Below are 12,852 nucleotides of genomic sequence, written 5' to 3' on the forward strand. Positions count from 1 at the left end.
TTGTTCCAAATGCTCCACAATCTAAAAATATTTAAAAAAATTAATTTTTATAATAGAAATTAAACATAAACCATTTTGTGCACGTCTTTAACTCTTATTGTTTCACCTTTTGAGAGACGAAAAATAACTTGGTTTTCGATTTTTTCTATTAAATCTGGCGTAATTATCGGAGGTCTTCCGTTGACTCCCGCCTTCCTTTTCTGCTTCTCTGCCGCTATTCCTCTGTACCATGAGCCATTTGATATTGTGCCAGAATCAACAGCCACTTTTCTTGTTATTATATGATCCTTACGCAGTTCAAATATTTTTTGGGATGTTGTTTTTAACCTTCTTATTTCGGAGGTTGCCAACTTTTTTCTTAGTTCTGGTAACGACAATTCTTTTGTAACAGCCATTAATATGGATTTGATTTTTGATCAATTTTTTATGAAAGTGAGTATTAATTATGATTTTTAGTTTAGGCTTCTTAAAAAGGAATCATAAAAGTGTCAAAAAATTGTGAAAATGAAAAATATGACAATTGGAGAATGCTTATTTTTTTTTCTTTTTGAGAAATAAACATATTTCAAAATAGAATTTTTTTGTCGATGTATATTCAATAGCAATTAAATGTGATTTGTTTTTTTGATATTGCATTAATATTAATATTCAACGAGAAATAATACAATTATTGAAAATACTTTTTGACGTGATAATCGTGAACTGTTTTTTCATGAAGTCCGGGTTTTTGAAAAATTCCCGGGTTTTTTAACGATGGTATTAATATATATATGTATATCTGAAATTATGTCTGTTGACTGTTTTTGTGTTTCTTTCAGGGAAAAAAGCGGAAATGAATGAAAATGAATGAAAGCGGGATATCTCGTTGTTCAAAGTGACCATAAAGTTGGGAGAGCGAATTCATACGAAAAGCACCCAGGGTGAAGGGATTGGGAAGGGAATTGGAGATGATATTTTCAGACGAGAAACAAGGATATTATTCAATGAGAAAGATGAAATTGAAGAAAATACATAAGTTTCACATTTTTCAGAAGAACCGGAAATCGATGCATTTGATGGAGAAACAACTGATGGAAAGGATGATTTGCGAATCAGACTATGAAACACTTGAAAAAGGAAGGAATGAAGGAAAGGATTTGGAAAACTAATTAAAGAAATTATTATAATAATATTTGAATTCTTTCACCATCATAAGCAGAATTGTACTTTTAAAGCATCAGACTTGTTAACATGGAGCAAAATATTTTGCTTCAATCATTTTCATTAAAAAATTATGCACTTTTCATTGACTTTTTTATATCAAAAAACACAATAAAAATGGGTCCATTTTTTGATATTCGTGAAATGTTGGTAAACTTTATGTTTCTATTTCAACAATGCCTGTTTAGGATGTGAAAATCAGTTTTTTTTTGAAATATGATAAAGCGATATAAAAATATGTGCGAAGCAACTTTTCAATGCCAAGTGCAAAAAAAGTTTGAAAGTCAGCATTTTTCCCCACATGGTGAACAAATATTTCCAAAACGAAAACATGGAATATTGGACACTCGGAATTTATGAAATCAATAAAACAAAACTTCTTCCATGAGAAAATGGAGTTGAAATTCATAACTATTTATTTTCGCATTTCGTAGTAATACTTTTAATTTGAGAACTTCCTCCTCATCATTTCAGTCAAACAGTCTGGTTGCAATAATAAATAAAAACAACTCCTCATTTTCTGACATTTTTCATTTCAATTCGCAATAGAGTTAATAAATAAATTCAAGGAGCATGTTTGCTCCTCACTATTAAGTATAGGATTCATTTTATGGGTGGTTAAGGATCAAACTTTTCCAATATTCACATTTTCTTTGACATTATTGTCCGCATTTAAAAAATGGAGAATGAACATGTCTTATTATCAAACAGAGATGGAGAGGGAAATGATTTTGATCTTGCGTTGAGACTGATGAGAGTGGAAAATATGATGGAAGAATTAGCAAGGAGCCAGACATGGCCAATGCAGTCCGGAGTTGCGAAGATGATACCAATGAAAAAAGAGAAGAAAGAGCGACAAAGAAGAGGCAGATAGAGATCGAGCGAGTTCGAATCGGATGCAAATTTTTTTGAAGTGATCGCGAGGGGTACACAAGGAAAGCATGAGAGAGGACGTCGCACATATGGACGAATGAAAAGACTGGAGGACGAAGATGACAGTGATTGGGCTTCGGAAGAGAAAGAGCTGTGTGAAAAGAAGGAAAGAACATAAAATTTTGCCAGAATTTTTCCCATGGAATGGCTGACTCCTCGGAGACAGGCGAGCGAGTTGAGGAAGTTCATAGAGTTTTGAAAAGCTGGCTCGATACGAACGAGCGATGTCATATGAAATGCATATATTCAGAAGAGCGAGAAGGAATTTTTCACAGGACACACGGAAACAAGTTGGATAGCACCAGCCAGAACAGCCATTACAACAAAGGGGAGAAGAGACTCACCGGAAGAGAGCCAGGAAATCAAACTCCTCCAGCCAGCTCTTGAATCGGGCTTTGAAGCAGCGAAAGCGATCTCAGCCCTAACAGCAAAGGAGCTGAAGAGAACTCACCAGTCTGAGGAGGTAAAAGAACAATTGTGAGGACTCTTTTGCGCCTATGCGCTTATTGCCGACTGTATCCGCAGAAAAAATCTACTGAAGGTTATATCACAGTCGAGCTGGGAGAGCGCGAAAGGGTTTCTTGAAGGAGGAATGTCCAAGGAGGTGCCAGAGAATTTGAGGAAGTTGGTGGAGAGCACCTGCTTTTTTCAAGCAGAGGGAGATGCAGCAGGATACGGTGCATCTCCCGACTCCACAACAGGTTTCGGGGCTGCAACGGCCAGAAGTTGACCCCCGAAAAGATATAGTTCGAGAAGGAGCATCCAGGGATTCGAATACAGACAGCTCCAGAGAAGGGGATACGGAAGGAGCTTCACAGATTTCAGGGGAAAGAAGAGAATTCCCCAGTTCCAAGCTCAGTTCGTCGCAACCATCGCTGGGAGGCCAGTCACTATCACTGGACCTTTGCCACCAGCTCCCCCAAGGACATAAGGAGGGACAGCTGTGGAATCAACAATTGGTGCCAACAAATGGTCGCAGGAGTAAGGAGGAAGAGGGGAGAGAGAGAGTGGAGAGAGAAGAGAGAGCCGCGCTTTACCACGAGACCGAGAGAGGAGAGAGAGAATCAAATTACAGCGAAATGACTACACAACAAGAAACCGCAGCTCTTTTCGAGATGAGATCAGAGACGGAAGTGTCGAAACAATACGTGAATATCAGAGAGACTCTGAGCTCGTTAGACCAAAGGAAGAAAAGAGAATGAGAGACCACAGAGGGTCGTGCGATGGAGATATCGAGAGAAGATGCGTAATACGACACAACGGAAGAAAACTCAGCATATCCCCGATTGACGGGACAGATGAGCGATATGAGGAACGAGAAGATAGTTAGGAGAGCTTCTGGGACTGTTATGGAGTCCCCAATTGGAAGTGCATTGGAGGAGAACTCGAAGACAGCTATTGCAGATATTCTCGAAGGAGAAGTGAATAAACAAATGCAGTATGGCCGCAGGATACCAGAAGTGAAGAGGAGCATCGCGATTGGATTACTGAGGGAACCATTATCAGGGAGACTAGTGAACAGGATGAGCGAGTGGAAGAAGATTGGGGGAGACAAACTAGTGAGCCGTGGTATAAGAGCTCGATGGAGAAGCCCCCAGTCCCCAATCTCACTCGAGGAGAGAAAACACAAACAGGAGTTTCGGGGAACTACGGAGATGACGAGGAATTATTTATCCCTCTGGGAGGAGGAATTGAAGGACTGAGTGGTGAAGCCCATACAGGAGTCGGAGGGGAAGTGGTTCAACCCGACATTCATGTTAATAAAGAAGAACGGGAAAGTGGAGAAAGATATTAGATTGCAGGGCGCTAAACGAGGAAGTGTGGGGAAAGCATTTCAAGATGGATTCACAGGAGACAGTGGTGGAATTCCTGGAGGAGAACGATTGGATGACCACTTTGGATATATCGAGTGCATACCAACATGTCAAAGTGGACGAGCAATTCAGTCCCTATCTGTGCTTCAGCTTTCAAAGTCAATGTTACGCTTACGTAGGGATGCCATTTGGAACGAGGGATGCTCCTAGAATATTCACGAAGATTATGAGACGGGTGGCATCATATATCAGAGAACAGTGGAAGGTAAAGCTAGTAATATACCTGGACGACATTATCCTCATGCATCCAGACAGGGATGCATTGAGATTGATCTCACAGGAGATAGCCCAGTTCCTCAGAGATCTGGGCTGGATACTGTCGGAAGAGAAACTGAAGTTGGAACCCGCAAGGAGCGTGGAGTTTCTGGGATGGGTTTGGAATTAAGAGAAGATGGAAGTGACACTCCAGGAGAGGAAGAGAGTGCTGCTCCTGGAGGATGTGCGAACTTGGATAGCACCGGCAAAGAAGAGGAGGAGACAAAAGACAAGAGACTTCGCAGCACCCCTCGGGAGGCTGAACTTCGTGAGGTCACAACACCCACCAGCGAGCTTGTGGATGAAGCGCATGCAATACGTGCTGAGGCAGGAAATAGCCCGCGGGGGCTGGAAGGGAGCGGTAATCGCCAACCCAATGATGCTGGGAGAATTAACACATTGGAGAATGATCCTGCAAGAGAACAGACCAAGGAGTCAGAAGAGAATGAACAGATTAGCAGAACTAACAACATATGCGTCAAAGCTGGGTTGGGGTGCAGTGTAAACAATACTGGAAGAGAACAAAGAGGAGAAGATCAATGTCCACGGAAGTTGGACACTCCAGGAGAGTGCATTAGCGATTAACGAGAAGGAATCCAGAGCAGTGTTGAGGACACTAGAGAGAAAGTGAGCATGGCTGCAACAGCAGAAGATAGATCACATTCGGCTGAAGACAGACAACATGTCCACGAGACGGACAATACAGAAGAAAAGGGGAGCTTCATCGCTCATTCCAACACTGAGAGCATTGGAGAAGAAACTGAATAGCCTGGACATGACAATACAGACGGAGGACATCCAGGGAGAACAGAACACGGAAGCGGATGCACTCAGCCGGATGGCGAAAAAGCCGGACTACGCATCGAGGGGGGAGAAAGTCGCAGAGATATTGCAAATAGTCGCACCAAGAATACAAGATACAATATCAGAACAGATTGCGCCGGTGCCCTGCGGAAGTACTTGGAGACTATCCTCCGTGAGAAGGAAGAGAGAGAAAGACATGCCAGGAGACGAGATAGTGCTAGTTCGTTATTAAGAAACATTGGACGGACCATGAAGGAGATGAGAAAGAAAGGAAGGAAATTACTACCATAAGAAGTCATCAGGATTAGACTGGAGAGGGGAATATCAAAGAAGGGACCTCTTTTAAGATTGGGGAGAATACGTTGGAGCAAAGGACATAGCAGCAGCAATTCTGAAAAATCAGAATAGTGAAAGAGATACGTGGAGAGCACTGCGAAGATTTAAACAATTCTTGGATAGAGAGAGCATGGATGACACCGACCACCTCACATCCAGAGATACCAAATGGATTATGGCAGAGTTCACTGAAACGCTTTCAAATACTAACCTGTCAAGAAAAGTGATTAATCAGACGATTGATGGGATGGATATAGAAATATTTCTTAACACTAATGTTGGAGAGAATCCGAGAAGGGACAAGCAATATAAATCGATAAGGGACTTGACTATTATCACGAAATGGGCTGAAACCACCTACGACGCAAAGGATATGCGAACACTCCAAAGGAGAGCCCTCATCCTCACTATGATATTTGGTGCTTTAAGGCCAGCAGAGCTGGAGAGATAGAGAAGTGAGGCGAAGATATTTAAAGATAATACAATCCTCAAACAAGCACAAACCAAGACTTCGGGAGGTGAGGTGATCAAAGTTATAATAAATAAACATCCGAACCCACTTATCGAAGCAGTTGTGGCTCTCCAACGTTAGATGGAGTTAACAAAGACGACGTTTCAGTGTGAACAGGTGTGGTTTGACATAGAAGGGAGAAGAACTGCTAATTTGCAGAGAATCAAAGAAGAATTAGTGGCTGTCCTGAGAGAGAACGGAATACCCGACACATTTACCGCGTACTCGATAAGACACGCTGTGATAACACACCAAGCAAGACAACAAGAGGCAGATTGGAAAGCAATCAATGCGGTTGCGAGATGGGCGCCAGGTTCTTGAGTAGCCCAGAAGTATTACACAGTGCTTTCGGTTCAAGACACAAATTGGATCCTGGAGACAATCAGCGGACCAGCACCCCATGCAGGAAAGTGAAACAAGTCAGAGAAGGACAGCGAGAGAGAGAGGGTATAAGGGATGAGAAGACAATATCAGGAATTAAGGAATACACAGGAGAGAATTCACAAGCTGGGTGAAAAGAAGATCTGAGGAAGGAGAAAGCGGTCAAAGAAATGAGACTTTTAGCTTTGAGAAGAGAGAAATCAAAGACAAAAAACTTGTTCACAGAACTCCTCATCCCGACCACCCTAGCATCGGAGAACACCACTCATAATTCCAAGCAGCGTAAGCTGGCTGACTGGAAGCAAACACACTGTCTCACAAAGAAAGAAGGGCACAGACAGGAGGAAGTGTGATGTGAGAAGTCTAGGCCAGAGGATAAAGAACCGAAAAGAAACGAATTCCCGGAAATGAATGTCTCAAAAGCACGCCGAGAAAGAAAAGGAGAAGAGCAAGGTGCCGCACCTTCACCCGCACGCTCTCAACTCATCCGCCGCACGAAGACGTGCTAGACAGGAGGGTTTAAGATTATCACCAATAAATAAATAAATAAATATAAAATTTAATAAGAATAAAAATGCAACAAAAGGGCTTTCAAGACTCATTGTTGAAGAGGAAACCTGCTCTTTGCGTTCGTATATTCGCTCTATTTCGAATTAATTTATACGCAGTGAGACAGGTTTGCTCCGAGATAATAGGAATGCGGATGGAGAGACTCAAAGCGGCTGGATGCGAGGAAGAGCGACATGCCTGTTAGAAGATGACAAGAAAAAGGGCGAGACAGCGAAGGAGAGAAGTAAAGAGTAACCGCCTAGAAAGATTTGGGGCACCCAAAACCTGTATTGAGAAACATGGAATGAATAAGAAGTTTTAAGAATAATCCTTCTCCTTTAATCGTTATCGTATAAGTTGCAAAGAGAAGAGTCAGACTAGCCCTCAAAGTGCGTTGGGTGGATTTGCTCTGCTGATGCAGCAGAAGAGCGGGAGGCAGAGCACATCACATGCAGTTTTCTTTTCCACGCCTCGTGGAAGCGAGAGTGGTTTTTCTTTCTGCTCCGTTTCAGAACACTCGCCTCACCGGATCCATGCACTGACTGCAGGAGAAAGCTCCGAGGGGCAACGTCCCCTGCCCTCTGGTCTTCGTGACCAATGCGAAAAGGCGAAGTCGGTGGTGAAGTGAAGCGGACAAAGCATTATTTATTTACTTAATTTTTAATGTTATTGTTTTGAATTTTTTCTCGCCATTTTTTCCACATCATTTGGGAGGGCGATGTTTTCACTCTAACCACACATAATTCAAGATCAAGACTCATTATTTCGGAGCAAATCCTGTCTCACTGCGTTCTATCAATTCTCAAGTTGCTTCTCTCACAGAATGCCGCTCATTCACAATTTCTCCTTCCAAATGTCTTTCCACGTTGCATCTGTAAATTAAAAATTGCTATGCAGACTGATAGGCAAGTTTTGAAAGGTTGTGCTATTCCTGATTATTCATTATAATCTCTTTGATTTCATTCAAAAAAAATTTTCTTTCAACAAACTCACAAAAAAAGAAATGTCTTAATTTTTTTGAAAAGTTCTTTTTGTTTAATTTTCAAATTTAATAAAATTTTCATATTTTCATCAATTTTTTGTTCCCACGTTTTAAACTTCTATAAAATGAAAATAAAAACATTGTTGAGGTTTTGATATCCAATTAAGGAAAGTTTAATCCGTGGGAACAAAAAACTGATAAAAATATGAAAATTTTATTATATTTGTAAATTAAACAAAAGGAACTTTTCTAAAAAATTCACCCAAATGATAAAACAATTAAATAAATTATAGAAGAGAAACAACTTCAAACCGCATGTTCTCCTACACAGCTCAATGCTAGTAAAGCCACTTTAACTTCTTTGTGTGCCTCCTCGATTTTCTCTTTCCTCATTGAAACTTTCAGAAGAAAGAGTACACTTATTGGAAGAAATTCTTCGTGAATTTCATATTTGTGAAGCAATAAGAAGCACTCGCTAGGATCAATTAGAAGCTTTTCGTTCTTTTTTTCCTTTTTCTGTTCTTCTTCAATTATTACCGCGTCCATTCTTTTATTCAATGAAGAATCAAAAAAGGAACTGCATGGCTTGTTTTTCACTTTGCAACAACCAATATGCTTCAGAAACAAAAGTTTATTTCCCCAAGCCAATCTTTTTTCATCAGCCATGCTATCAATTTTGTTAAACATACCTGTAGTGAAAATAGAGCCAAATTCTTTTTTTTCCTTCTCTTCTATCAATTCGTTCAATTCTTCGTCTTTTCGTATCTGTTCATCATCTTTGCAATTTTCAAATTCTAAAAACAATTCTACCGAAACAAAGCCAATGAATGAAGCAATGTTCCCTTTGAAAAAATGAAGGTTAAAATTGACGTACTGGAAAATTTATTTCCAAGGTTCACATTCTTATCTTTCTCCTTCGATTTTTCATCAGCATAAACATTCATTCTCTTCAACTGAATAACATGATTTGTTGAAGCAACCCTTCAATAAACAAATTAAGCAATAAATCAAACATGTTTGATAATCTCACATAAAGAAAAGGATCAGCATCAACACTGATTGCTTTTGCTATTAAAAATAGATGAAATAAATAAAAAAATGGAGAAGCCACTGGGATATGCTGTGAAATTTAGAAATCGATTTTTCTTGTTTTTTATTGATCGAACCAAAAGATAATTTGAATGATGTGAATTTTTCAAAATTCATTTTCTTTTTGAATAAGATATATTTGGTACTTTATAGAAATATTTTCTGGAACAAAATGGAGTTTTCCCAAAGAGAGAAGAGAAGCAATCAGACAAAATTGTTGAAGAAAAAAAATTTGAAGCTTTTTTTTTAACTAAGAAGATTCAGAGTGGAAGCAAGGACGAATAGTGTTTGTGAACTGGAAATATTTTTTGATAATATATTAATTTTGATTTCATACAATAAGAACATGAATCTGTTGTTCGTTTTTGAAATGATAATCATGAAATTGGAAAGATAATATGAAACAAAAGAGTTGGCTTTTCCATACAGAAAAATACAGAACAGAAATTAACCTTACGTTAAAGAACAACAATAAGCGTTTCAGGGCAAAACTGGCATTTTGAAAAGTTTTTTTCGTAAAATCAATGAAGGGAAACTTCAATGTTCATGCTCGATAATTAAGTCTTTTCATTTTTAATGCAACAACCGACTTCCGTTCATTTATAAACCACGTATTTGTGTAATTTGCTTCAGAAGCTGTTTTCCTTCTGTTGAAGATTGAAAGAGAAACACGGACAAGATCATGCTTCAGCTTAGATTCATTCAGAAAACAAGCAAACAAGTCATTTTTTTCTCCTGTTTCTGGTGCAGAGGATGCGATTTATATGGAAAATGCAGAGATGCTAATTCAGTTACCGGTTGATCAGAATGAAGAGAAAGCCGAATTTCAATTTGAATTATTCAACGAGAATTCTTTTTGAAAAAAAGCACCATTTCTCGAAAAGACCAAAAACGCATTTTCGCATTTTTTTTGTCGAATGCGCCAGGGTGCAATTTCACATGGAAATGATTGCGCAATCGTTCAGACGCCTCAGAAATCCATCATTTTTCTGTTATCATTGCTGCTTCCAGTATTATTTCTTCTTTCTTCATAAATTCTGTGCTGTTATATGCAGAAAGTATTGCGTGCAGCAATGTTGACATTGCTGACTTGTCGGTTGCAATGGAAAAATTGAAATGATCATTGAGAAAACACTTCCGGTATAAAAAGAGGTTGATTTGTCAAAGATTGCCAAGTGTTGTGTACTTTTATCATTAATTTCTCATTCGGTATTCATTCATAGAGTTAAGGTTGCTTGCGCATGTGGCAATGATTTTTATTGTAACTTTATTCAGGTATTTTTGTGGATGGACAGAAATTGTATTATGCAATGGCACAATTTAGTTGAGAAGGACAAGCGCAGACAAAGTTGGCTAAGGAAGAAATTGAATGCTGCAATTGTGAAAAGAGGTTTGTTTGTTTGTTGTAAAATTTATTTTCAAAATGAATTTTTATATAATTATGGTAGCTTTGTTTTGTTATTTAAAAGAGAAAAGCGAATGAAATGGAGGAAAAATACACATAGGATATTTTTTGTTGTTTGGTTCATTATTTTTTCAAACATAAATAAAAAGGGAATAATTTTTCTTTTTTCATTTTATTTAGTTCATTTGATATCTCATTGAATCAATGCAATTTTTGATTCTAGTTGCGTGAGCTTTATTCAATCGGATTTATTTCATTTCGGAAAGCGAACAAATTTCTTGATGAAAGCGGCATCTGCCTTTGAAGAAATTAGATATTTCTGAATGTGTGTCTGTCTTCGCTTCTTTTGTCTTTCATTTCTTTCTAAAACCACATATAATTACAATATTTTTCAAAAATTGGTTTTTCTTTTTTCTGTTTTCTTTTTTCTTTCATTTTTATTTAATTTTCATACAAAAGGAGGAAAAGAAATTAGGGAATGTTTTGTTCTTCTTCCAACACTAATTCTAATACTACTACTACTTCAACTTCTTCTTCTGCTTCAAATTCTTTTTCAAATTCTTCTCGATGTTATATCAATTTTCTTCTTCTTCTTCTTCTCCTTCTCCTTCTCCTTCTCCTTCTCCTTCTTCTTCTTCTTCTCCTTCTCCTTCTCCTTCTCCTTCTCCTTCTCCTTCTCCTTCTCCTTCTCCTTCTCCTTCTCCTTCTCCTTCTTCTGCTTCTCTTCTTCCTTCTCCTTCTAATTCATTTTTTCATTTGATATATTTATTTGCTCTTCTTTTATCAATTTCATATGAATCTTGGTATTTCCATATTTCTTTTATATCTTCGACCGAGATGAGGAATGGCTAACAGAAAAAAAGAACATTTTCGAATATGTAAAAAAATGTTATTATTTTTTTTTCTTTGGTTTATTGAAGAAGAAGTGGTTGAAATGAAATTTGGATAATTGGATAAACATTTGATGGAAAGATGAGTTGACAGATTATATCTTTGAGAGGAAGAATCTGTTAAAGAAGAAGAAGAGGAAAAAGATAGATTTCATGAGAACAGGATTTTTTCCTCCACACAAATGTTTGAAGCATTTTATTGAAATTTTCTGTTTAGCTTTTATTGATCTGAAAATTTTTATCACTCTCGAAATGGTTTATCCTTTATTTATTTATTTTTAATAATTTTTTTTTTTCATTTTGATGAAGTGAATAAAAGATATTGAAAAAATAACTCAGTTGTTTGCTAAATAGCGAAATGAACATAAAAAAGAAAAAAATGAAAATCTGGAGTTACAAAATGCAATGCATTTTCTCAAACAATCCCAAAATAGTCAGAAATATTCAATTATTACATATAAAAGTCATTATCTTTGCAAATACTCAAAAGGCTCATGAAAGCTTATAAAGATGTCTTCGTATCCTTCTTCTTCCATCTTTTCAAGCAACTTCATTATGATTACTTGTCTTTTCGCTTCTTCCATTTCATCATTCGCCTCTTCTTCCTTTTCACCATCCTCTGCTTCCATATCATCATCCGTCTTTCCTTTCATTCGTTTTAAAATAAAACAGAAAAATCCAGAGATTTCATCAGTTAAATGCATATTCAACGTTGGCCTCAGCATCTCCTCCAAAACAGCATCAATAGCTCCTCCTTTTAACAAGAAATCAACATATAAGGCTCCTTTAATTGTTATTTTCTCAAATAAATATAAACATTCCTTGCATATTTTTCTGTAATTATCCTTTGCCGCTTGAATTAATTTCACAGCACTTCTGATAAACCCAATATATTCTTCGTTCCTCGATTTGCAACAGTGAAAATAATGGTCTTCAACTTCAAGCCATCTCATCAAAACAAGCTCTTCTTTCGTTTCTTTTTCTCTATCCTCTTCTTTCTCTCTCTTCCAATCCACACATTTCATCATCTCTTCCAATTCTCTTCCTGCTTCTCTCGCAAAATGCAGCTCATTTGCAATGACTTCTTTCAACCCTTCGTCTTTGTCCAATCTGTAGATCAAAAACTGCCAAGCTGATTGATAGGCAATAAGGGTCAGGTTATGATGCTCTTGATGATATTTTATGATCTCTTTGGTTTCATTCAAAAAAAGTTCTCTTTTCACTTCCTATGTGAAAAGAATGGGGGAAAAAATTAATAAAACCAAAAAATAAAAAAGAAGTGCTCATACATATATTCTGGGAATGTTGCTCAATGTCAGAAAAGCCATTTCGGCTTCTGCTTTTGTTTCCTCTTCTTCTTCTTTGTTCAACGCAGATTTCAAAAGACATGGCACGCACATTGGATATGGATCCAAAGAACACAGGTCGTCAAGCAAAAATAAGCACTCGTAAAGATCAGTTAGAAGCTTTTCATTCTTTTCTTCTTTTTCCTTTTCCTCTTTAATAATCATCTTCTCAAATCTTTTGCTCAATAAAGATTTTCTATATCCATAAATAGGCATATGTTTCAACGCATTCCAAAATCCAACATGCTTCAGCAACAGAATTGCATTCTCCAAAGTCAGTTTCTTTTCTTCAATCAT

General features: G+C 37.7%; 7 protein-coding genes across 7 annotated transcripts; 6 read left to right on the forward strand and 1 right to left on the reverse strand.

Annotated features, from left to right (window-relative positions):
* Positions 1-2,277: 2,277 nt before the first annotated feature.
* MONOS_12683 (uncharacterized protein) lies at positions 2,278-2,614 on the forward strand (the record flags this gene model as incomplete). The annotated part of the gene is made up of 2 exons (XM_067865321.1): positions 2,278-2,325; positions 2,384-2,614. The coding sequence occupies 2 exons, from the start codon at positions 2,278-2,280 to the stop codon at positions 2,612-2,614; spliced, it is 279 nt and encodes a 92-aa protein (XP_067725076.1).
* A 181-nt stretch (positions 2,615-2,795) lies between these two features.
* MONOS_12682 (uncharacterized protein) lies at positions 2,796-3,335 on the forward strand (the record flags this gene model as incomplete). Its single annotated transcript, XM_067865320.1, has 1 exon — positions 2,796-3,335. One exon carries the CDS (start codon positions 2,796-2,798, stop codon positions 3,333-3,335), a length of 540 nt encoding a protein of 179 aa, XP_067725077.1.
* A 96-nt stretch (positions 3,336-3,431) lies between these two features.
* Positions 3,432-3,928, forward strand: MONOS_12681 (uncharacterized protein; the record flags this gene model as incomplete). Its single annotated transcript, XM_067865319.1, has 2 exons — positions 3,432-3,571; positions 3,640-3,928. 2 exons carry the CDS (start codon positions 3,432-3,434, stop codon positions 3,926-3,928), a joined length of 429 nt encoding a protein of 142 aa, XP_067725078.1.
* Positions 3,929-3,972: 44 nt separating this feature from the next.
* Positions 3,973-4,847, forward strand: MONOS_12680 (uncharacterized protein; the record flags this gene model as incomplete). Its single annotated transcript, XM_067865318.1, has 2 exons — positions 3,973-4,212; positions 4,263-4,847. 2 exons carry the CDS (start codon positions 3,973-3,975, stop codon positions 4,845-4,847), a joined length of 825 nt encoding a protein of 274 aa, XP_067725079.1.
* Positions 4,848-4,944: 97 nt separating this feature from the next.
* MONOS_12679 (uncharacterized protein) lies at positions 4,945-5,298 on the forward strand (the record flags this gene model as incomplete). The annotated part of the gene is made up of 1 exon (XM_067865316.1): positions 4,945-5,298. One exon carries the CDS (start codon positions 4,945-4,947, stop codon positions 5,296-5,298), a length of 354 nt encoding a protein of 117 aa, XP_067725080.1.
* Positions 5,299-5,532: 234 nt separating this feature from the next.
* Positions 5,533-5,853, forward strand: MONOS_12678 (uncharacterized protein; the record flags this gene model as incomplete). Its single annotated transcript, XM_067865315.1, has 1 exon — positions 5,533-5,853. The coding sequence occupies one exon, from the start codon at positions 5,533-5,535 to the stop codon at positions 5,851-5,853; it is 321 nt and encodes a 106-aa protein (XP_067725081.1).
* A 5,019-nt stretch (positions 5,854-10,872) lies between these two features.
* Positions 10,873-12,852, reverse strand: MONOS_12677 (uncharacterized protein; the record flags this gene model as incomplete). Its single annotated transcript, XM_067865314.1, has 3 exons — positions 10,873-11,058; positions 11,773-12,435; positions 12,499-12,852. The coding sequence occupies 3 exons, from the start codon at positions 12,850-12,852 to the stop codon at positions 10,873-10,875; spliced, it is 1,203 nt and encodes a 400-aa protein (XP_067725082.1).

Source organism: Monocercomonoides exilis (genome assembly GCF_001643675.1).
Source record: "Monocercomonoides exilis strain PA203 chromosome Unknown scaffold30-1206723, whole genome shotgun sequence".
Taxonomy (NCBI): Eukaryota; Preaxostyla; order Oxymonadida; family Polymastigidae; genus Monocercomonoides; species Monocercomonoides exilis.